We start from the raw sequence: 23,240 nt of genomic DNA on the forward strand, positions 1-23,240 counted from the left end.
CAAGCAGTGGAGTGCTCGGAAAAAGATCAATTGTGGAATGCTCCAGGGAGAACAAGAAAGTCAACAGTGTAGTGTTCCAGAGACAACAGGAAGGTCACAGTGGAGTGCTCCAGGGAAAACAAGAAAGTCAACAGTGGAGTGTTCCAGAGAGAATAGGAAGGTCAAAAGTGGAGTGGTCCAGAGATCGTCTTGATCCTATTGCTTTCAGCATTTTTATTAGTGATTTGGATGCTTGTCAAATATGCCTTAGAAGCAATCATTTCTCTTCATAATAAACATCTTCTATATTTGGTTGAACTGAAAATTGAGCAAACTCTCCTTCCTCCTGGACCTCTTTCTCTCAATATTAGTCCCCCACTCTAATAGCACTGTTCCCTAAACCACTTTTTCCACGTACTTCTCTCACTGCCTTCCCTTACGAGTCTAGTAAAAAAAAAAAAAAAATCGTTCAATCAATGAACATTTACTACTCTGTGCCAGGCATTACACTAAGCACTGGGCAATTTAAATACATTATTTTATTTAATTCTTATTTAATTTAATTAATTAATTTATTTGATTTAATTTAATTATTTAATTCTTAATTAATTTAACTCTGTGAAGTGCCAATAATGCTAGCCCATTTAGTTAGGGAAACTGAGGCTCAGAGTCAAGTGATTTAGTCAGGCAGGTAGTATGTGCTAGAGGAAAATGTTTCCTGACTCCAAGTTCACTTCTCAATTGCCTAGAAGGAAGGAACAAGGGAGAGAGGAGAGAAATACTCACCATGAACTTGAAAAAAAATGGTGCTGTTGGCTGAGCCATGAGCATTAGTGGCCCGGCATTGGTAGTTCCCAGCATCCTCTAGTCTCAGGTCCTTGATTTCCATTCTGAGGGAGTTAGGGCTAGCCTCTACCCAGGGTTGCCTGCCTTCCAATGTCTTGGAGCCAAGGCTGGATGCCACCAACTTCTCACCATGGAACAAGGTTATTGATGCAGGGGGGCTGCTGCTAACAGTGCAGAGGAACACGGCCCCTTGGTCCCCAGTGGTGTCCAGGAAGACAGAGAGATGGGGGGAATCTGGAGGGTCTAAAGGGGTAACAGAGATAGAATTAGGCTGACACCTCAATCTACCATCATGGTTTATCCACATCACAACTCAAGAATAGCTTAGTCACATTTCTTGACCTAAGCTCCAACCCGCATGACTTTCTTGTTCTCCCTGGAGCACTCAGCCCCAGTAGCAGAGGGCTAGTCTCAGTCCCAATGCCAGAGGGCTAGCCTCAGTCACAATTCCAGAGGGCTAGCCTCAGTCCCAATGCTAGTGCCTGAGGGCTAGCTTCAGTCCCAGTGGCAGAGGGCTAGCTTCAGGCCCAGTGCTAAAGGGCTAGCCTCATTCCCAATGCCAGAGCTAGCCTCAGTCCTAGTGCCAGAGGGCTAGCCTCAGACCAAGCCCTTTCCTCCCAATTACTCTCCCTCTTCCCCAGGCCCACCACAGCCAACTTTCTTCCTTCAGGGCTCATCCCTCCCATGCCTTTCACTCACACAGCACTTGCAGGGCCACCGCAGGGGAGTGTCTCTCCCCTATTTGGGTGCTGACATGGCAGGAGTACAGGCCGGCATGTGTCCTAGTCACAGGCTGAAGGACCACAGCTCCTTGTGATCCCTGGGCCCACGGGGCCCCGTTCCAGTACCAAGTGAAATTTGTGGTGCTATTGTTGGACTCCCGATTCACGACACAGGTCAGATTGACCCCTCCGCCCTCCTTCACGGTAGCTGATGGAAAGATGACGAGCTGGGTACCTGGGGGGGGGGAGAAGCAAAGTCACAGATGCTTGGAGTTAAGGTCATGCGGATCATCCTCCTGCCTCCAACCCAACTGTGGCCAGTCCTCCCAGCCACAAGAGATGACTCCCCATTGTTGCTCCCAGCATCTTTGCTCCCAGAAAGCCCAGGGGTAGATAGCATCGATTCTGCCGAGCCCTCCACTTCCATGTGGGAATGGCCATCGCCCAACTCAAACAGGAATCCGGGTAAGATTCTGGCAATGCATTGTGGGATGTTAGAACTGAAAGGGCTTTAGGGCCATAGACTGGAGTGATCTAATCCAACAGCCCATTTTACACATGGGAAAACCGAGGGACACCCTGAGCCTACTGAAACCCATTCCGGCAAGGCCCTTTTTTCCCTTTTCCCCGCCCTGTGTCCACCATAGTTCAATCCAAAGCTGTAACTGCAAAGGCTTCCTTCTCCCCTTTGACCTACGCTCTGCTATGGCCTCTTGAGCACCATCCTCTCCACTAAGAGTGTCCTCCCTCCCCTAGACTCTTCCTAAGGAGCTGTCCTTGGTCCTCCAGCCCGTTCCTCACCAACTTCCCAGAAGCCATCACTCACTCTGGGTCTCAAACATGGCAGAGACTGTGGAATTGCCCAGCGTGTTGGTGGCTTTGCACGTGTACTCCCCCTCGTCCTCCAGCACCACGTCGCGGATCTCCACGCGGAGGGAATTGGGCCCAGAGGTTGCCTGGACCCGGGGACGCCTGGGCCCTCCTCGGCCCTCGTCCCGAGAGGCGGCCACAAGCTGGTCTCCTCGGAACAGCCTCAGGTCGGCCACCGGGTCACTGTCCACCGTGCACGAGAGGAGGCCCAGCCTGCCGGCCTCCGTGGCCACCAAGGTAGTGAGCGAAGGTTGTCGCGGGGGGTCTGTGCACAGGGAGAAGGCGGTGGGGGAGTGAGGGCCCTGGGTGTGCAACGACGGCTATTTCTCTGCCAAACTCCACTGACACACACACTGTGCAATCTGTTATCTGGTGACATTCATCTCCCTGCTACCCACCTATCTCCCCATCTTCTCTCCCCGACTTCGCTCCCCGATTCGCTCCTATAAAGCCCAGGTCCAGCCTCCTGCCTCCCCCAGCCTCCTTCTAGACTCAGTTGAAGCCCCACCTCCTGCAGGAAGCCCCTCCCAAGACCCTCAATGCTAAGGTCTTCCCTCGGGGCTTGCCTCCCACTTCCCTGGTCTGCCCTTCCTGTCTGTACAACCTTATGTTCCCACTGTCCTCCCTTCAATTGGGAACTCCTTTGCCTTTCTTTCCCCAAAGTGTATAATGTTCCTGACCCAGAATAGCCCCATAATCGGTGCTCACTGATTGAAACGAGTTCCGTGAGTCCAGGAGCTGCTGGGGAACAGGAAATCCTCCCTTGCCCATTCCCTCGCCTACTTTATGGACCCCTACCGGGGTGTCCCCAGCCCAAAGCCTTGGGGCTCACTCACAGATAACAGTAAGGGCAGCAGGAGGGGAGGTCCGGCTGCTGCCCAGGCTATCCTGGGCCTGGCAGTGATAGGAGCCCGAGTTGGCGCTGAGCACCCTGGGAAAGGTGAGGAGACCAAGGGGCCCCTCCTTCAGCCTCTCGCCATTCCGGTACCAGGTATAGAGGGTATAGGGCCGGTCCCCTGGGGCGGTCACACAGCTCAGAGTCACTTCCTCGCCCTCCACCACCTGGGATGCTGGATGGATTCCAACCCAGGCTGCTACGGAGACCAAAGGGAGAAGGGTCCGGGTCCACATCAGTTAGCTCAGCCCCAGCCTCCAGCCCTAGGCCCTGCCTCTGAGACTACCAGGCCTAGAATAAGCTTCCTCCCCTTCACAATCACAGCTTCAGGACACCTTATCCTTAATGGCACCCGCCCACTCCAAGAAGTCTTCTGGGATTTCTCTCCCCATCCCTTTTTTCTCCCCCAAATTTAATGAATTTCCTTCCTCTCAGAGCCCTTAATTTACATTCTGGGGCCTACATATTACTTGTTTGTGGCTCAGCCTTAGTGCTTAACCCAAGTTCCCTCAGGAGATCCAAGAAGTCCTTCAAGATCCTCAGAGGCCAGTCCAGGGGCTCCCGCGGCCACCCCCCTCCCCCTCAGCTGGACCGCCGTCCTTACTGTCAGCCCTGAGCTCATGGCTGGAGACGGCCTTCCCGAGGACGTTGACGGCCTCACACGTGTAGTTCCCACCATCGTCAGCCTCCAGGCCCCAAATGCTCAGACGCAGGGAGTTGTGGCCGCTGGTGACGCTGAAGCGCTGACCGGGAGTGTCCTGGGAGGTCGAGGAGACCAGCGGCCGGCCGGCGTGCCACAGGGTCAGGTTGGCTTGGGGCTCGCTGTCCACGGAGCAGTGGATGATGGCTCTCTGGGCCTTCTGGGTTTCCAGGAAGGAGGTGAGCACGGGGACCCTCGGGGGATCTGCACGGGATACAGAGGAGCTGAGGGAGAGCCCTAGGCTGGTGGGGGGGCATGGAGGAAGACCCAGCACGGGGGAAGGATGCTGGCTAATGTTTCACCTCCTTCAGGAAGCTTTCCAGGATTTCTCCAGTGAGAATTACTGGCTTCTCTGCCTTGGAAGCCCCATGACTCCTGCCTCCTTTTGGGCCCTAGAAGCCCTTTCATTTATGAACAATCACAGGATTTCACCACTGGGAGTTCCCCTGGTGTGATGGGGTAGCACGGGGAAGGTGAAGGTGGTCCTAGGGAGAGAAGTTGTTTGGAAAGTCCAGTAGACCCAGGACTCAGCTTGAGAGGAGCTAGTGATCTGTGACCATTAATTTGGCGGCAGAAGGAGCTTCCAGAGAGCCCCTTCCTCTCATTTAACAGATGAAGAAACTGATTCCCAGACAGAGGTAACTTTCCCAAGATTCCACCTTGTAGAAGAGACAGGATGGAACTTGACTTTCTTGACAGTGAGCCCAAGGCTTTCTCCACAGCACAGAGCTGCTGCCCCTTGCAGCTGCCGCAGAAACGGGTCCGGGCACATCCCCGGCCTCAGCCGCCACGGGTCCGCTTGCCCCCTCCCAGCCCTGAACCCCTGCCCAGGAGGAGGCGACTCACAGGTGACCACCAGGTTAGTGGGTGGGGAGGCCTTGACCCCCATGGAATTCTGCACCGTGCAGAAGTAGAAGCCGGAGTCGGCGCTGCTGATTCGGGCGTACGTCAGGGTCCGGACGGCCACATCCTCGAGCCACAAGTTGTTCTTGAACCAGCTGTAGGAGGCGTTCTGGCTGTCCCCCCCAGGCAGGGCGCAGGTGAGAGACACTGCCTGCCCTTCCTGGATGGTTCCCGGAGGGCGCACTTGGATCAGTGGATCTAAGGGATAGACAGGATGAGCAAGGGAAGGACCGAGGCAGGATGGCCCCCGGGATGTGGGGCCTGTGTCCCTCCTCCCACTGAGACTGGGGGACAAGACCTCGCCCCCGCAGCTGCCTCCCCCACCCCTTAACTCGCCCCTCCAACAAACCCAGTTCCACCAAAGCTAAACCTTCAAGTATTTTCTATTGCCCCAGTTTTCTGAGCTAAGGTGGAAACCAACCCAAATTTAACCAAGTCTATGTCGGGGCTTTAATCTCAACTGTACTTTCTTGTTGCTCATCATGTTCAACTTTTCATGACCTCATTGGGGTTTCCTTGGCCAAGCCACTGAAGTGGTTGGCCATTTCCTTCTCAGGAAATCGAGGCAAACAAATTAAGGAGCTTACCCAGGGTCACTTAGCTAGGAAGCATCTGGGGTCAGACTTGAACTCGTTTTCCCAATGCCAGGCTCAGCACTCTGCCCGGCTCGGCACTCTGCCCCGTGCCATCTAGCTGGCCCACTAACTACTCATGGATCCTACTCTGCCAATGACCCTGCTAAGTGCCGGGGGTACTAAGAGGCAAAGGAAACAGTCCCTGCCTTCAGGGAGTCTTCCTAGTAAGTAGCAAAAACAGGATTTTAATCCAGATCTAACCTGAGTTCAACTCTGATCTTAAGTCAGTCTTGAGCCCACTACATTTGGCCCAGCCTGTGCTCTGCACTCAGTAAACAAAGAATCATGCTTCTTAAATGGAATTAAAATCCAACCATAGCCCCGCCACATAATCTGGATCCCTTGGATGGAAACCTCCCCTAAGTCTCCCCACCTCCCCAGCAGCTGACATGGGTTCATCTGGGGTGGAAATGGAACACAGAAAGACAAGCTCATCCCTGGCCCCTTGTCCCACCCCTAAAAGGAATCCCCAGTCAGAAGGTAGAAAAGACAAGGTAGATATATTAGGAAAAAAAGTATACACTGGCCTCCTCCCCATATCTTCAGTCCCTGAATAGTTCTAGATCTTCTTCTGAAACTTCATACCTCTCTCTCTCCCCTCTCTTAGCTGGCTGGAGCCTTCCCTCCCTCTGTTTGCCAAGTGGGAGGTAACAGAAAAGTGCTAAAATCCCCGGATGCTTAACCGGGCCCAGAAGAGGGGGCTGACTCCATCCATTTCCCAGCCCCAGGGGGCTAGCAGGTCCTTGCAGAGAAAGACTTTCCTATGGGGACCACACTTCAGAATATCAAAAGCACTGATTGGAGGAACTCACCAAAGATAGGGACAGTGATGGGATCAGCTGTTCCAGTGCCCAAGGTATTCTCCGCCTTGCAGGAGTAGCGCCCGTGGTCCTTCCATGTGGCCTTGCTCACCTGGAGCACTTCTTGATTGGCCTTATGGAGGGCTCCATCCTTAAACCACCTGAAGACGGTGGGCTTAGGGTAGCTGTCGTTGACGTGACAGGTGAGGGTAAAGGAATCCCCCAGGTGGATGTTCTGTGCGGAGGGCTTTAGAGAGACCTTCACTCCTTTGGGGGCAACTAGAGAGAGAAGAGGTTCGCTAAGGAGCAAGGTCCATTAGAGGCTATGGAATGGAGAATTAAATCACCTTATGATGAAGTCTAAAACAACTGGCTACTGACAGTGAGACTGAGGACAGCTCCTAGACCAGCTCAGCAGGCTGGGAAAGGGTTAGGGTGAGTCCCAAGGAAGTGGGCGGGAAAGCAGTTAGATTAAGCAATAACTGGCCACACTTGGGAGTCAGGGAGAAAGGTACCCAACTATACCTTAGGTGTTGAATGGCTCTTTAAATCTTGCCTCAAATTGTAAGTCCCCAATTTAAATTTAATAATAAGTAAATCTAGTAAATGTTATGCTATGGTGTTTTTTTAAACCTTTCCAATCTAGTAAAAGAAGAGCTGAAAATAAAATTGTGCAAAACACCCCTCCTCTACCTCAGCCTGCAGCCCCCAAATTAGAGACAAAATGGCCAGGAGGAAATAATAGTATCGGGAAGGCCAGTTTTATGCCTTACTTCAACAGAAAACATATAGTTTCACAAGGAGACAGAAGTCTCCCTCAGGGCAGAGATCTGATCTTCTCCCTCTTCCATCAAAAAATAAAGTCATCATTGATTTATTGATTGGTTTGTCTTTCAAAAATCAGCTTAAATTATTTATCTCCATCTGCCTTACTTTACGTTTACCCATAGAATATACCTTTTTTCAGTTAGTTTTTAGTTGATAGTTTGTTAAATTTAATTTAATTTTTAATTAAGTATTTTTTAAATTAAAATTCAGCAGCAATAGGGACAGCTACTTTCTTTTACTCTGTTTTTTATTTTACATCACCTGCCCCACCCTAGGAAAGATGTAAATTGCCAACTTTGAAAGACCTAAGGATTGGGTTGCCAGTCTACATTAGTCTGAGAGATAATAGAATCTTTTATTCCAGTAAGGGGATGGCAATCCCAGAGAAATTTAACTAGGAGATATAGGAATAAGCTAAGGCCTAAGGACTAAGGAAGCCCAAAGTGGAGCCTCTGAGACAGCTTCCAAAAATTCAAGATGGCCCTAGAGGTTGTCAGCTTGGCATCTGCTGTCACTTACACTTCACCTGGAGGCGGATCTCCCCCTGGCTCTGCTTCCCTGCCCCAGAGAATTGGCAACTGAGCAGCCGGCCATGGTCGCGCCAGGATAAGGCAACGCTGAGGCTTTGTCGGTAGCTGACCCCAGCGGGTTCCAGTACTCGGAGCTCACTAGTGTTGGAGCGCACAGGATCCTGACCATGCCAGGAAAGGGGCTCTTGTCTTCAGGACACACATAGGGGTAGAACAACTGAAGGTAACTTGGGTGTCTTCCTGAAGATGAGTAGGGAGGCAATGGTGGGGCTGCTGGGTTCATCTGGGGTGGAAATGGAAAACAGAGAGACAAGCTCATCCCAGAATCCCTTTTGAGTCAGAGGCAGAAAAGACAAGGTAGCTATAATAGTAAAAAAGTGTACAAAGGCCTCCTCCCCATATCTTCAGTTCCTGAATAGTTCTAGATCCTTTTCTGAAACTCTCTCTCTCTTCTCTCTCTCTCCCCTCTCTCTCTGTGTCTCTGTATCTGTCTCTGTTCCTGTCTCTGTCTCTCTGTGCCTCTTTGTGCATCTCTGTCTGTCTGTCTGTCTGTCTCTCTCTCTTCTCTCTCACCTCTAAACTGAATTCTGACCTACTAGAAGGAAGGACAGAAAATGGAAATGGAGGTAAGAATAAGAGTGGAATGAGACTAAGAGATGACTCATGGGCATTTATTGTCACAGTTTAAGAAGGATGTTGACAAGTTGGAACTGGTGCATAGAAGAGAGAAAAGCATGGGGAAGGAACTAGAGATAATGTCATGTTATCCATTGAAGGAATGGAGATCTTTATACTGAAGAAGATTTAGGAGAGACATGATGATCAGCATGTGCATATGGGACTAGGTATGCTCTGCTGTCACCTAAAGGACAGAACTAACAGAACTAGAAAATGTTTTAGAAAGGCAAACTTAACTAAATATAAGAATAAACTACCTAATAATGGGAGGAGGTAGGAGGACAAAAAGGAGGAGGAGGGAAGGAGGAGAAAAAGCCAAAATTTACATAGGAATTTAAGGATTTCAAAGTGCTTCACTTGTCTTATTTCATTTGATCCTCACAACAATCCTGGGAAACAGGTGCTATTATTATCTCCACTTTACAGATAGGAAAATGGAGGCTGTGAAAAATTATATGACTTGGCCATAGTTACATAACTAGTAAATGTGGATCTTTCCTCATTGGAGCTCATCAAAAAAAGGCCTGGGTGACCTCTTTGTCACAAATATTTAAGAGGGCATCCTCGTTCCTGTCGGAGTCTTTGATGTCCCTTCTAACTGGAACATTTTGTGATTTTGAAAATGTGACAGTGGATGTAGAGATAAAGGAACAATGAAAGGAGGAATCCAAAGGAATGTGTGGAGTTTGGGGAATCAGCAAAAGCCAGGACCTGCTAAAACACTGAGTTATCCAAACATGGAACAGAAGGTTGCGATGATAGCTAATGAGTTCTTCATCAGTTGCCATTTGGTCATGTCCAAGTCTTTGTGACCCCATGGATCGTAGAATACCCATACCATCCATGGGATTTTCTTGGCAAAGACACTAGAGTGGTTTGCCATTTCTTTCTTCAGTGTTTAAGGCCAACAGAGATAAAGTGACTTGCTTATACAACTAATGAGTTTTGAACTCAGTTTTCCTGCCTCCAGACTCAATGCTTTATCCACTGAACCATCCAACTGCTTCTTAGCAGTCATTAAATAGTGACTGGATGGCTCATCAGAGAAGCTAGAGATAGTGCAGAATGAATTCTTGGTCAGGAATGGATTGGATTAGATGATTTCTTCTAAATCTGAAATCCTGTAGCTCTAGGAGGGGGAATAGGGTGGATAAGGGGATTAGAGAGGGAGGTGAAGAATAAGAAGGAAGGATAGAGGATGGTTCCGTCTTCCCGAGTCTCACCAATAACTTTGATCGTGGTGCTCCTCTTGGCAGACCATTTGTCTCCCCCAATGATCTCAAATCGGAAGGTATAGTCCCCATTGTCCTTGGGACTGAGTTCCCGCATCAGTAGATTGCAGGTCTTCTGCTCAGGTTTCCCCAGAAACACAGCCCGGCCTTGGTACCTTGACCCCACCTGTGCTGGGTCTCCGGAATGGCTTACCACCGTCTTTCTCTCAGGATCTGCATAGTCTCGGTACCAGATGGCAATAATGCCTTGATTTGGGTTCACATCATTAGGAAAGTTAAAAGTGCAGGGGATGACCACACAGGAGCCACTGACACCCTGAAGATTCTCAGGGTTATTCACCTTCCAGGAACCCAGGCCTGAGGGGAGAAAGGAGAAAAAAGAGAAGGAGCAGAGGGGAGAAAAGTCCTAGACTTTCGGAAATCCTCTGAGCTAATCATCTCCCAGGAACCCAGACCCAATAATTAAGAGGGAAGAGGGAGAATCAGTCAGTCTGATCCTTCCTCCCCCATCAAGCATGAATTCACCTAAGGCCAAATTCGCCACAGGCTCTCCTGAGGGAAAATGCTGGGGGGACTCAGGACACCTGCCTCCCTTCTTTGCATTAGATTGAGAAATAAAGCCCTCCCACTCCTCAAGTGATAAATAATCAAAAAATATGAACAGTTTTCAGATAAATGAATCAAGCCATTTACGGCCATATGGGGGAAAAACACTAATTCATTATTGATTGGAAAAATGTAAATTAAAACAATTCTGAGGTACTACCACATACCTTTAGACTGGCTAAGTCAGAAAAGGGAAATGAGAAATATTGGAGGGAACGTGGAGAAAAGGAGACATTAATGCATTGATCATGGAATGGTGAACTGAGTACACCATTCTCTAGAGGTGGCGCAGTGGATATAGCACCAGCCCTGAAGTCAGGAGGACCTGAGTTCAATTCTAGCCTCAAACACTTAACACCTCCTAGCTATGTAATCCTGGGTAATGTGACCCAATTGCCTCAGTAAAAACTAAAAAAAAGAAAAAAAAAAAAAAAGAAAAACACTATCCAAAGCCAGAGAAAAAACTGGTTCTCTGAATAAAGAATGCTTTTTTAAAACTTTATTTTCCTTAAAGTATTTTTTGGGGGGAGTGAAAATCTATGTTTTCTATTACAACATGATTTTTATGGAAATATTTTGCATAACTGCACATGTGCCTTCTCAATGCAGGGAGAGGGGAAGGAAGCAAGAAGAGAATTTGGAACTTGAAATTTTAAAAGCAAATGTTAAAAATCATTCTATATGTAACTGGGGGAAAATAAAATATTAAATGATAAAAAAATTAAAATAAAATGAGAAAGATCACACAAAAAAAATCAAGAAAAAAAAAGAAGCTCTTATATTCAAGAAATTGGGAGATTTTTTTTTCCCCAACAGGAAGCTATATAGAAAAACAAATGTATAATTCATAGTAATCCCCCTCTCCAGGCATATGCTTCTTAGTATTCCATTCAAATATCAGCTCCATGAGGGCAAGAAATGTGTGTTTATATTATGAGAACCAAATGAGACCATGGATTTGAAAGCACTTAGCGATGTCCAAGACCCAAAGAGGTGTGGGGGAAATTGGGGATGGGGAGACTTGGACTTTCTTCAAAAATGGGGGTACCATGAGGAAGTTGGAAGATAGGCTAGAGACCCTCTCGAGTTTAAGCATACCTTGTTGGAAGGCAGACCCAAGGAGGAGCAGCCAGGTCAAAAGCAACATGACCAGGTCCAGCAGTGTTCCTGGGGGAGAGAAAGAAGAGAGCTGGAAGGGAAGAACATTTAGGAAAGGGGTTGATAATTCTTGCCTTGAGGATAGTGTGGAGGAAAATGATTTGTAATCCTGAAAAACCTTTGGAAAGGTGGGTTGTTAATATGAAGGTCACCACCCCTAACACCTGAAGCACCATCACCATCATCTGAAGGCAGCCGGATGAAGTGAGTGGAAGGCCTGGAAGATCCTGCCCCAGAGTCAGGGAAGACCAAGTTCCCAGCTCAATGAATACTTTGCCCTGGATCCTCAGATCCCCACTGACCCCTCCTCACATCCTCCTTTGGCCTGACTCCTCTTTCTTAAAGGTCCTTTCTAAGTCACCCACTTTCCTGGGCAGAAGTGGACTGGTGATAGGGACTGGGGCAGGGGAATCAAATCATTATCACAAAACCCCGGAGAGAAGTCAGCTCGGCCCTATACAAAATCCCATACAAAATCCTTCCTAAAGGAATCCCCTTAGAAGCTCCCCAAATTCCACTGAGTTACTCCATAAAGGTGGGGCTATTGTCTCCAGAAGATCCCTTTTCCAATGCATGTTTCCTTGAAAAGCATGAGAACTCTGGAAGAAGGACAAGAAGAAGTTGGAAGGGTTTCCCCCTTAGATCCTTTCCCATTCATTGATCCCATGGTAACTCACACAAAATGTGATTGTTTTAGATCTTCTCAGTCACATCTGACTCTTCATGATGCCGACTGAAGTTTTCTTGGGGTGTGCCAGTTCCTTCTCAGCTTATTTCACAGAGAAGGAAACTGAGGCAATCAGGCTTAAGTGACTTGCCCAATGTCACTGATAATTGTCTATTTGAGGCAAGATTAGAACTCAGGAAGATCAGTCCTCCTGATTCCAGTTCCCACTCTCTATCCAGCTAACTGCCATGGTGTAAATTAAGTGCCCAATAAACCATAAAATTTGACAACTGAAAGGGACCTCAGAGGAAATCCAACTAATGCACTGAAGCAATCCACTGTGACATGATTGATTGATCGCCACGCATTTACCCTTACAAAACCTTGTGTTCCAAACTTTCTCCTTCTGCTCATCCCTTCCCCTAGATGACAAGTAATCCAATATATGTTAAAATGTTTTTAAAAAATCTGTTAAATCCAATATATATATATATATATATATATATATACATATTTGTATAATTATCATGCTACACAAAAAAATCAGATCAAAAAGGAAAAAAATGAGAAAGAAAAAAAAAACAAAACAAGCAAACAACACAAAGAGTGAAAATACTATGCTGTGATCCACACTCAGTTCCCACACAGTCTCTCTCTGGGTGCAGATGGCTTCTCCATCACAAATCTTGGTATTGGCCTGAATCACCTCAATGTTGAAAAGAGCCCCCATCCATCAGGGTTGATCATCACATAATCTTGTTGTTGCTAGTACAATGTTCTCTTGATTCTATTCATTTCATTCAGCGTGTAAGTCTTTCCAGGCCTTTCTGAAATTAGCCAGCTGATCATAAAATCCCATCTTCTCCAGGAATTCTTTCCCAACTCCTCTGAGTTCCAAAGCTTTCCCTCCATTAGCCATTTCTCTTAGTCTATGGCTCGTTTGTATATAATTGTTTGCTTATCATCTTCGGAATTGTCTCTTAGCTCTTTTGGTGAGCTTTGTGTAGAATCTGGCATATAGGAAGTGAGTAATAAATGTTTATTGACTGACTGACTGATTGACTGGATTGGATGGTAAGACCCTTCAGAAAATAGAGAGTGGTAACCAAGTGAAAGAGCTGAATTTACTCTGAAACCTACAGTTGGAAGCAGGAAATGGGAAAAGGTAGAACCTCATATATAATACTGAAGAGCTAGAAATTACCTTGGGGCCTTCCTCCCTCATTGCATTCAGTGATTTACTCAGAATCACGCAGATGTCAGAGGTAGGATTTCAACTCAAGTCCTCCAGACTCTAAGCCCTGCACTCTACCCACTATTCCATGACCCCATTATCTCATCTGTGCCTTAATTAGCAAGGGAAATTCATTTGGGTGGTGAAATCCATTACTATCCATTTGATAGAAGAGGAAACTGAGATTCAGAGAGGTTCCCAGATCATGCAGTATCCTAGGACGGGGAGGGAGGATGATGAAAGCCATATCAAGAAAGTAAAAGGAAGTGGAGAAAGCAGAGGAAGAAGGAACCGGCAGGAGGTGAGGCATACTGGGCACACTTCACAGTTTTGCCTGGTACCAAGTACTGACTCAGCAAAGGGATGAGAGGATGGAAATAAAGATAGAAACCTGACAAACTGACAGAAAACTGACAAACGGCTTCCCCATTTGTCTCCTGGAAACAGAAAACCAAAATTATCCACTTCTTGCGGTTCCCCAAGAGCAAAGACGATTCCCTGGGTGGGATCCCAGGAAAAAAACATGACTTTAGCTGCGGAATCACAAAAAGTGATTTTGAAACTTGGCTCTTCTTTGTTGGTATTCAGTCACTTCAGTCTTGTCTGACTCTTCTTGATCCCATTTGGGGTTTTCTTGGCAGAGACACTGGAGGGATTGGCCATTTCCTTCTCCAGCTCATTTTATAGATGAAAAACAGGGTGCAGTGCCCTGCCCAGGGCACACAGTTAGGAAGTGTCTGAGGGCAGATTTGAACTCGGGAAGATGAGTCTTCCTGGTACTCTGTGCACTATGGCTAGCTGCCCCTTGCCTCTGCAACTCACCATCAATCCATAGCTCAGATTATCCTAGATCTGGAGCTGAAGAGAACCACAGTCTGGACCATCTTGTCCAATCCTTTCATTTCATAGATGAAAAAGCCGAGACCCAAGGAGCGTGACTGACTAGTAAGCATCAGAGACTGGATTTGAACCAAACTTCTCAGATTTGGGATCCAGTGAACCATTCAATGTGCCACAATAATATTTAAGCTAACAAATATTTCTTAAATGCCCACTACCAAAAATGGACCGTGCTAGGCGCTGAACATCCAGAGACAAAACAAAATAAAACCAACAAAAAAAAAAATCTGCCTTCAAGGACCTTACATTTTAATGAGATAATGCCAAATGTAATCAGCAAGAAATTCATTTTCATTTGAGGTGAAAGAGAATAATAACAATTCTACTTCCTACATGGTGCTGTGGAGAGAGCAACAGGCTTGGAGTCAGGTAGAACTACATAAGGTGTCCTAATTTGGAATCCTGCCTCTCTCACCTGTGTGAGGGACCTCTGCAACTCTGGGGTAAGATTGGAGAAGACTGGAGGTTCCTTCTAATTCTAGATTTATGATGTGTGATTCCTATGTTCATTACCTAGCTAACTAAATACTTTCCATAGAACAAGCTCTTTTGATGGTCGTTTTTGATGGTATTTCCCTCTTCACAATGAAAAAACCAGTGAAGTTCCCAGAGAAGATACAATGGTACGTAGCTCTTCCCTCCCAGTATCGAGGATGGAGGCTATTGGGACCCAATATCAAACATGGTCTTCTTATCAAATGCTTTTCTTTGCCTCAAGGGAGAGCTCAGTGGGAATGAAGGAAAGAGTGACATAGAAATAAATTCTACAGATGAGGCGGCTTGGTTTTGGCCAAAGTCATATGAGCGGGAGGGGAGGGATAAATATTCTGTGAATGTCAATGGAAGGAAGTGTTCAGTTTCATTTCTGCTCTTGCCAAGGTTTCTTCTGAGTCTGGTTTCAGTTTTCTCTTCGTGTTCATCACAAGTTCCCTCTCAGGCTGAGACCCAAGGAAAGTGAAGAGGGAAGGGAGGGGGGGAAAGAAACAAGGGAGACCATTAGTGGAAAGCTCCAGAGGCCAAATTCCTCTTTGACCAAAAAGATGGAGATAGACAATCATGGATGGATGTTCTGAGCTGGCAAGGATGGCATAGATGCTCTCAAAAGTGTAAACCATTAAGATGACAGGAAAAGAGAATGATAAATGTTAGAGGGGATGAAACTGGGACACTAACGCATTGTTGGTGGAGTTATAAAATGATCCAACCATTCTGGAGAGCAATTTGGAACAAAGCTCCAAGGGCTGTTGGAGTTCTCCCTCCTCAGAAATCCTAACCCAGAGGCTATCAAAGCAGAGTGTCTCTGCTTCATCTGTATCCCAAAGAGTTCCTTAAAAGGGGGAAAGAACCCATCTGTGCACAAATGTTTGTAGCAGCTCTTTTTGTGGTGACAAGGAACTGGAAGCTGAGTGGATGCCCAGCAGTGGGGGAGTGGCTGAATAAATTATGGGATATGAATATTATGGAATATTATGGTTCTATCAGAAATGATCAGCAGGATGATTTCAGAAAGATCTGGAGAGACTCACATGAACTGATGCTGAGTGAAGTGAGTAGAAGCAAGAGTACATTGGACATTATGTGATGATCAACTGTGATGGACTTGGCTCTTTTCAACAGTGTGGTGACTCAAGGCAATTCCTATAGACTTGTGTTGGAGAAAACCACCTGCATCCAGAGAGAGAACTATGGAGACTGAATATGAATCACGACATAGTATTTTCACCTTTGTTGTTGTTATTGTTTGCTGTTTGTTTTTCTTTCTAATTTTTTCCCTTTTGATCTGATTTTTCTTGTGCAGTATGATTAATGTGGAAATAGATATAAAAGAGTTCTACATGTTATATTGCTTGCTGTCTAGGAAAGGGGAAGGGAGGGAGGGAGAAAAATTTGGAACACTATCTTGCAAGGGTGGATGTTGAAAACTATCTTTGCAAGTATTTTGAAAATAAAAAGCTATTGCTATTTTTTTAAAAAGTAAACCATGTTCTAAGAAGAGCAAATTATCAGACAACAGATAAACACCAAGAGAGTCAGACCAAAGACACAGAGCTAGAAGGGACTCCAAGGGTCAGCTGGTCATCACTATTATACAAAAAAGGAAAATGAGCTGAGGAAGAGAAAGCGATTTGGACAAAGTTACCCAAGCCACATCTATCTCTCTCAGACCCAGACTTGGGATTTCTTCATTATAAGGAACTCCCAGTGTGGAAATTCCCCTTCCTCAATTCAGAAAAATTACTTATCTGTAATTTCTAATCTTTGATATTTGACTAGGGGCAAAATTTAAAGTTTGATTCTCAGATTCCAGAGTTAAGGCTCTTTCGGTTATACCAAGAGTGATGAAGAAAGGACCAGTGCAGGATGTGTAACATATTACCTATGTAATTTTGGACAGTTCCATTAATTTTTACATGTTCAGCCATTCCAGTAATGTCTGACTCTTCATGAACCTATTTGAGGTTTTCTTGGCAGAGATACTGGAGTGGTTTTTCCTCCCCTTCTCTAGTTTGACAGATGAGGAAACTGAGGCAAAGTTAAGTGACCTGTCCAAGGTCACACAGCTGCTAAGTGTCAGAGATCAGTAAACTCATGGATCCTAAAATGAAAATCCTTGTTGTGCCAAAGTTCCATTTTGATGTCCTGACCTAGTTTCTCCAATTGTCCTATTTAGTTAATTTGCCTCAGGTTATAACCTTTCCCTCTTAATGTTTGAGATAAAGATTTTATATCTTTAGGTTATAGACATTCTTAATGTTTGAGGAGATAAAGGTTTATCCACTTTAGATGTCATTAGAATATCAGTAACCCCCCTGCATTATGTCATCCTAGGGCCTCCCCCACCATTAGTTTATCCCCATCTAGGTGCCTCCCCCACTATGTCATTGTTCTTGTTATCCTATAAAAAAGCTTGCTGTCTCCCTACTCCGGGTTAGACTCTTTGAGATGATTGTCTCCTCTAGCCCTGGGATCAACCATGGATCCATTGGTCCCAGTATTTCTCTCCATTTAATAAACTATTGAATTGGTCTCTAATCTTGTCTTGCTCAGTTTCTTCGGCATTACAGTCCCAGGAATGTTATAGACAATTCCAGAGCTTCCAGATCAAGGATAAAACATTGCCAAGAGGCATTATTACAAACAATTCCAATATCATGGAATCATAATCAGTATAATAAATTTGAATTCATGAAGATGAATCTCCCTGATTGCAGGCTTAGTATTTGATCAACTGCACCACCTAACTTTTCAATGCCCCTAGTTCAATGTCAAAGAGTAGAAATTACAAATAAGTAATTTTTCTGAATTCAGGAGGGAAGTTTTCACACTGGGAGTTCCTTACAATGAAGAAATCTCAAGTCTGGATGTGAGGGAGACAAATAGAAATAGAGATAGAGAGAAAGAGAAACAAACAAACAAAAAAAAAAAAACAGAGACAAAGAGACAGAGAACAGAGGATATTCACAAATAATTTATCATTGGCTTTGAACTGTATTATATGAAATTCATGGAGCAGATTTAATTTTCTGACCATATTTTGTTTACAATGATTAAATATTCACTCCTTATACTCAGTTCATCAAAGAGGAAGAGGAAATGGAATACTGGGAGGAGAAATGTAACCACTAATTAGATAGAAGCCACATAATGAGTAAGATAAACATGGAAATGGAGAGTTTGAAAGTAACTGACATTAAATCAACTCTAGCTAAGTAAATGCCTTGATCCCCCCCTTTATTTGCTTATGTAGACACTGTCATGCAATGAAATCAACCAGCCTGGGATCTCCCAGTTCCCATCCCAGACTTTTCATCTCAGAGCTCAACATTGGATGGGAACTCAACATCCATGTCACTCAAACCATTCCCCACAACCCCCCCACCACACACACACACACACACACACACACACACACAAACATACCAGACAAAACCCATCTAGCCTCTAGGTTAGGATTTCTAAGGAAGGAGAACTCCAACAACTCCTTGACCTCAAAGTCATTGCTAATCGCACCTGTGTATTCCAACTTCTGCCCTCTGGGATAAAGAAGCCATCTAATACCTCCTCCATAGTTTAAACTTTCAAAAGCTTAGCCCAGCTATCTCATCTCCCCTCAGGCTCCTTCTAACTGCTTCCCTTCTTTCTCAGGTTCTTCGATCAATCCTCACATGACAGGAATTGGTTACCCTGCTTTGGACACTCTTCAGTTTATCAATATACTGGGCCCAGAATAATAATTCATATTCATATACTATAAAGATTATATTTATATTATATAATTATAATAGTATATTATATATAGTATAGAATCACAATAATATATATATTATATTATAGCATGATATTATGTTATATGATATTATATATCTCATAATATCACAATATGTGATGTATTATATAATATATTACATAATTATATAAATATCACATATAATATATATTACATCATATGATTATAAAGTATATAATACAGTGCAACCTATAAAAGTATATAATGCATTACATTCTATAATTATCATATAAAATATAGCATTATATTGTTATAATGTATTTAATATATCATCACAATAGCATATTATATATTCTATTTGATGATCATAGTATTATATGATATATTATATATGCTACATAATTCTAATATTACATGATATATTATGCTATATGATTATATTATATGCTATATTACATTATATGATTATAATAGTTTAATTATATTACATTATTTATAATCCATGATGTATGACATCTTATATTACATGATGTAATATCATATTACATAATATAATATATATTATATATAATAGTATCTATCACATTATATAATTATCATGCATTACATTATGTGACTATAATATTAGAGAATATACTGCATTATACGGCTATAATATTATAATTATTTGTCATGTATAATATAACATATGATATAATATGACATAGTATTTATTATATATTATCATTAAAATATACTATATAGTCATAATGACATCATGTATTACATTATTTATTATATGTTACATTATGTTATAAATGCATATTAAGAATTATAGAAACTCTTTCATATTTCCAAGTATTTGCTCTGCATTGAGGAGCAAGCCTCCTGGTTAGGGTTCAGGCCCAGTTCTGATAAATACTGACTATGTCACTGGGCAGATCATCTCATCTCCATGCCCTAGGGTGAAGGTGCCAAACACATGGCCTACAGCATTCCCTAGTGCAACCCAAACCAGATCAAAATGTAATTGGGAAACATTAACAAATTAATGATTTAAAGAGCAATGTGCTTTTTCTCATTACTAGGCAGCCCTCAGGGATCCTTAGTATGTTTAGTGGCCCTGGTTTTCACTGGAAGTCCAGTGCTCTATGTATAATCCAGCTACCAATTTGCCCTTGATGAAAATTAGGGATTAGAAAATGAATTAGATGAATTAGATCTGCCTCGGTATGCAGAGGGGATGAGGGTCAAAGATCAGTGTAGAGAAATGGATTCTGGGACTAGGATGAGGGTCAAGTTAGATAATGAGATGAGGATTGAGAACAGGGGAGAAGCGGGAATATGGGTGGCTTGCTATTTCACTGCTATAAACTGAATTGGTGGAGAATTTCCTCACCAGAGTTCTCCCTCTCAGTGAAATCAAAGGTCAAAGACTTTTCTCCTATTTCATTTCTAAAATTCATTATCTTCAAGAATTTCTTAAGCCTTGAGAGTTTCAGTGGCTCAGAGTCAGAAGACAGAAGCTAGACTCGAAATCTGGTCTTCCTGGAACCAAGATCAGCCCCCTACCCAGTGGGCAAAACTGCCTCTCACTGCTCACATTAATAATGTTTGTAAAACACTTTAGATCATTGTCTCCACTGTTTCCTACAGAATGTTCTTGTTGTTTAGTCATTTCAGTCAATCCGACCCTGTGACCTCAATTGGCGTTTTCTTGGCAAAGTTACTGGGGCGGTCGCCTGTTTCCTTCTCTGGATCATTTTATAGCTGAGGAAACTGAGGCAAGCAGGGTTAAGTGCCTTGCCCCAGCTCACATAACTAGAAAGTATCAGAAGGGCTCTATCCACTCCAGTGCCTAGTATGAGGTGAGTGCTATGACAATGTCCATTCTGGAGATGAGGACTTACTTCTACTGAGTATCTTAGGTGGAAATCCAACCCAGTGTCTCCCGATTGCAGATGACCCTGAATCCAAAATCACACAGCCTCAAAACCGATGGCAGTTCTCCAGGAATAGTCTGCCCAGGACAAAGTACTCTGATTTTTCTGCTCCTTGCCAGAGCCTAAATTCACTTTTATTAGCTTTCTCAACTTCAATGTTTACTCAGATTGACCTTAACAAATTGCATCTCCACCCAGCATCTCCCATTCCTGGAGAGTTGGTTTTAAAGCCCAAATGTAAGACTTAACCTTGAGCCCTATTGAATTTCATCTTACTTGATTTGATCTAATGTTCTGGCCTGTCAAATACAGTCCGTCATACAGTGTTAGCCAGGGATTGGATCAGGGAGAGATCAGTATATGGATATGGACAGATTAGGACTCCGATTGATTGATAGATATTGATATCTGAGACTTATAAAATGATTCCCTTTTCTGATAGCATTTTATTGCCTCACAAGAACCTTGAGCTACATAGTGCAAATATCATCATCCCCATTTTTATGGATGAGAAAACTAAGGCTCTGGGAGTGGTCACTTTGCCCAAGATAACACAGTTGGTGAGTGGCTTCATTCCTTTCCCTAAAACTATTGCTTTTTCTAGCACACCATGAAGCTGGAATTTCAGATCTGGATTCAATCTTTCTGTCCCCAAAATAGGAAAACGACGAGGTAAGAGGAGGTTAGAGATAGAATAAGCTCTGGAATAAAGAACAAGGGTTTGGACAAGCTTTGTCAGGGATAAGAGTTAAGAATGGGATTGGTGGTAAAATTAAGGTGTGAGAGTAATGGTTGGGTTCAGGGTGGAGCCACAGCTGGGTCCTGACAAATGGGTGTCTTCACAGTCTCTTTGCTAAAAAGCAAACAAACACCTTTGCACATGCATCGATTTGAACCCATACTCTCTTTGGGGACAGGCTGCCCATGATATTCATTTTATGGATGAAAAAACTGAGGCGGGTGAGGTTTAGGTTAGAATGAATTAGAAAAAAATGGTCTGAAGAGCACTAGAATTATATGGAAGGATTCAATTTTTTAGGGTTTTTAGGATTCAATTTAGGATTTTATTTAGGTTTTAATTTAGGGTTCAATTAAATGATGTGATTTAAGACAAGGCTTGGGCTAAAATTAAGTATTGGGTGCAGTGGGATTAGTTCCTGGGATATGGTTGGAACAAATCATTAGGTTTCTAACTGGGGTTAGAGTTGAGAATCAGGATAGAGAAGAAAGGTTAGAATTTAGTGTCTCAGTCATGTCCAACTCTTCCTGACCCCATTTGAGGGTTTCTTGGCAGAAATACTGGGGTGATTTGTCATTTCTTTCTCTATCTCATTTTACAAATGAAGAAACTGAGGCAAACAGATTAAGTGACTTGCCTGATAAGTGCTAATAAGTGTCTGAAGCTGGACTTGAATGAGTCTTCCAGATTCGAAGTCCAGTGCTCTGTGTATAATTCAGCTACCCATCCACCCCTGATGAAAATTAGAGATTAGAAGATGAACTAGAAGACATTGGTATGCAGATGGGATGAGGGTCAGAGATCAGTGCAGAGATATGGATGCTAGGATTAGGATAAGGGTCAAGTTAGATAATGAGAAGAGGATTGAGAACAGGGGGAGAAACTGGAATAGGGGTGGCTTGCTGAGCCTGGAGTCAAGAGGAACTAAGTTCAAAGCCAACCTCAGATCCTCAGCAAGTTATCTGGCCTCTGATTGCCTCAGTTTCCCCATCTGTGGGGAGGGAGGGTGATCTTGCACCTCACTCACTGAAGTGTTCTGAGTATAAAAAAAAGAGAAATATTGGGAAGCACTTAAAGTGTTAGGAAAAAATATGGCTACATCAACTTTGAGCTAAAATATCTGATGACTGGGCTTTAGGGGTCATTACATCCAGCTCCCACATTTCTCAGATGAGGAAACTGAGGTCCAGAGTGGCTGAGTCACAGAATTAGGAAGTGTGTGAGGCAGTATTTGAACCCAATTCTTACTCCTTGTCTAGCACTCTATAATAGCACGTTGTCTCTATATATTAACATACACCTAGGAATAAAAATAAAGCCCTGACTAGTGCCACTCTGATCATAGAATCAGACTTGGAAATCACCACAAAGACCAAGACGTTCATTTTACAGATGAAAAAACTGAGTCCAAGAGAGATGGACTGATTTGTCCAGGGTCACCCAGATAGCAAGTATCATCAGAGATGAAATAGGAGCAAAGCTCTTTCCACCATAATATTTCACCTGTGGGTCACTGCTAGATTACCTGTCATTGCACACAAGTGGAAAAAATTTCCACAGCCAGGAATTCCCAGGGAAAGCCTTAGTTCAGACCAAAGAAATAAATAAAGTCCAGAAGGTCCCATCCCCCCCCAAAATTCTCTCAGCTCTTCCCCAGAGCAAAGACGTTTCTTCCTTTTGTTTCTCCACTCGACACCCCCTGCTCACCTTTTCTCACCAAAGGGGGAAAATTACCTCAATTGGGAGTCTGATGATGGCTGCAATGTCAAATCCAAAAGAAGGGGAAAGCAGGGCATCCGCAGTCCAGCCAAAACTCCCGGCCCTTCAGATTTCCCTGGAGCACTGGCTAGTCCTGTTCAGTCTTGGGAAGAATATAAAGCCATTGCCTGCTTCCTCTTTTCCTAAAACCTCAAGCACCCTCCCCACTCCCCACTGGGAAGTAGTACAATAATTGCATAATGCCTGAGCCCTTGTCACTCTCCTTGCCCTGGAGAAGAAAGCTCTGGGAGCACCAGACAGCTTTCCCATTCCTATTCAGTCAGATCCAAAGGATTTCTCACCTAACCTAAATCACTGAATGGGTGTTGCCTCCCTCAAACTGAGACCTGTTCAAGACCTTAACTTTAAAAGGCCAAAGCTCTCCCATTGAATCCAGAATCGTCTCTGGT

At 44.2% G+C, this 23,240-nt stretch overlaps 1 protein-coding gene across 1 annotated transcript in view; it reads right to left on the reverse strand.

The window, feature by feature from the left end:
* Positions 1-22,958, reverse strand: part of SIGLEC1 (sialic acid binding Ig like lectin 1) — a 49,350-nt gene extending 26,392 nt beyond the window's left edge. Inside the window, 13 exon segments of the mRNA XM_031949744.1 lie at positions 766-1,068; positions 1,525-1,782; positions 2,374-2,682; positions 3,254-3,511; positions 3,917-4,216; positions 4,859-5,113; positions 6,363-6,629; positions 7,698-7,897; positions 7,899-7,965; positions 7,968-7,991; positions 9,610-9,975; positions 11,323-11,391; positions 22,807-22,958. Coding sequence (XP_031805604.1) covers positions 766-1,068; positions 1,525-1,782; positions 2,374-2,682; positions 3,254-3,511; positions 3,917-4,216; positions 4,859-5,113; positions 6,363-6,629; positions 7,698-7,897; positions 7,899-7,965; positions 7,968-7,991; positions 9,610-9,975; positions 11,323-11,371 — 2,656 coding nt within the window. The 5' untranslated portion in view covers positions 11,372-11,391; positions 22,807-22,958.
* Positions 22,959-23,240: the final 282 nt, after the last annotated feature.

The sequence above is a fragment of the Sarcophilus harrisii genome, chromosome 2 (genome assembly GCF_902635505.1).
Source record: "Sarcophilus harrisii chromosome 2, mSarHar1.11, whole genome shotgun sequence".
NCBI lineage: Eukaryota > Metazoa > Chordata > Mammalia > Dasyuromorphia > Dasyuridae > Sarcophilus > Sarcophilus harrisii.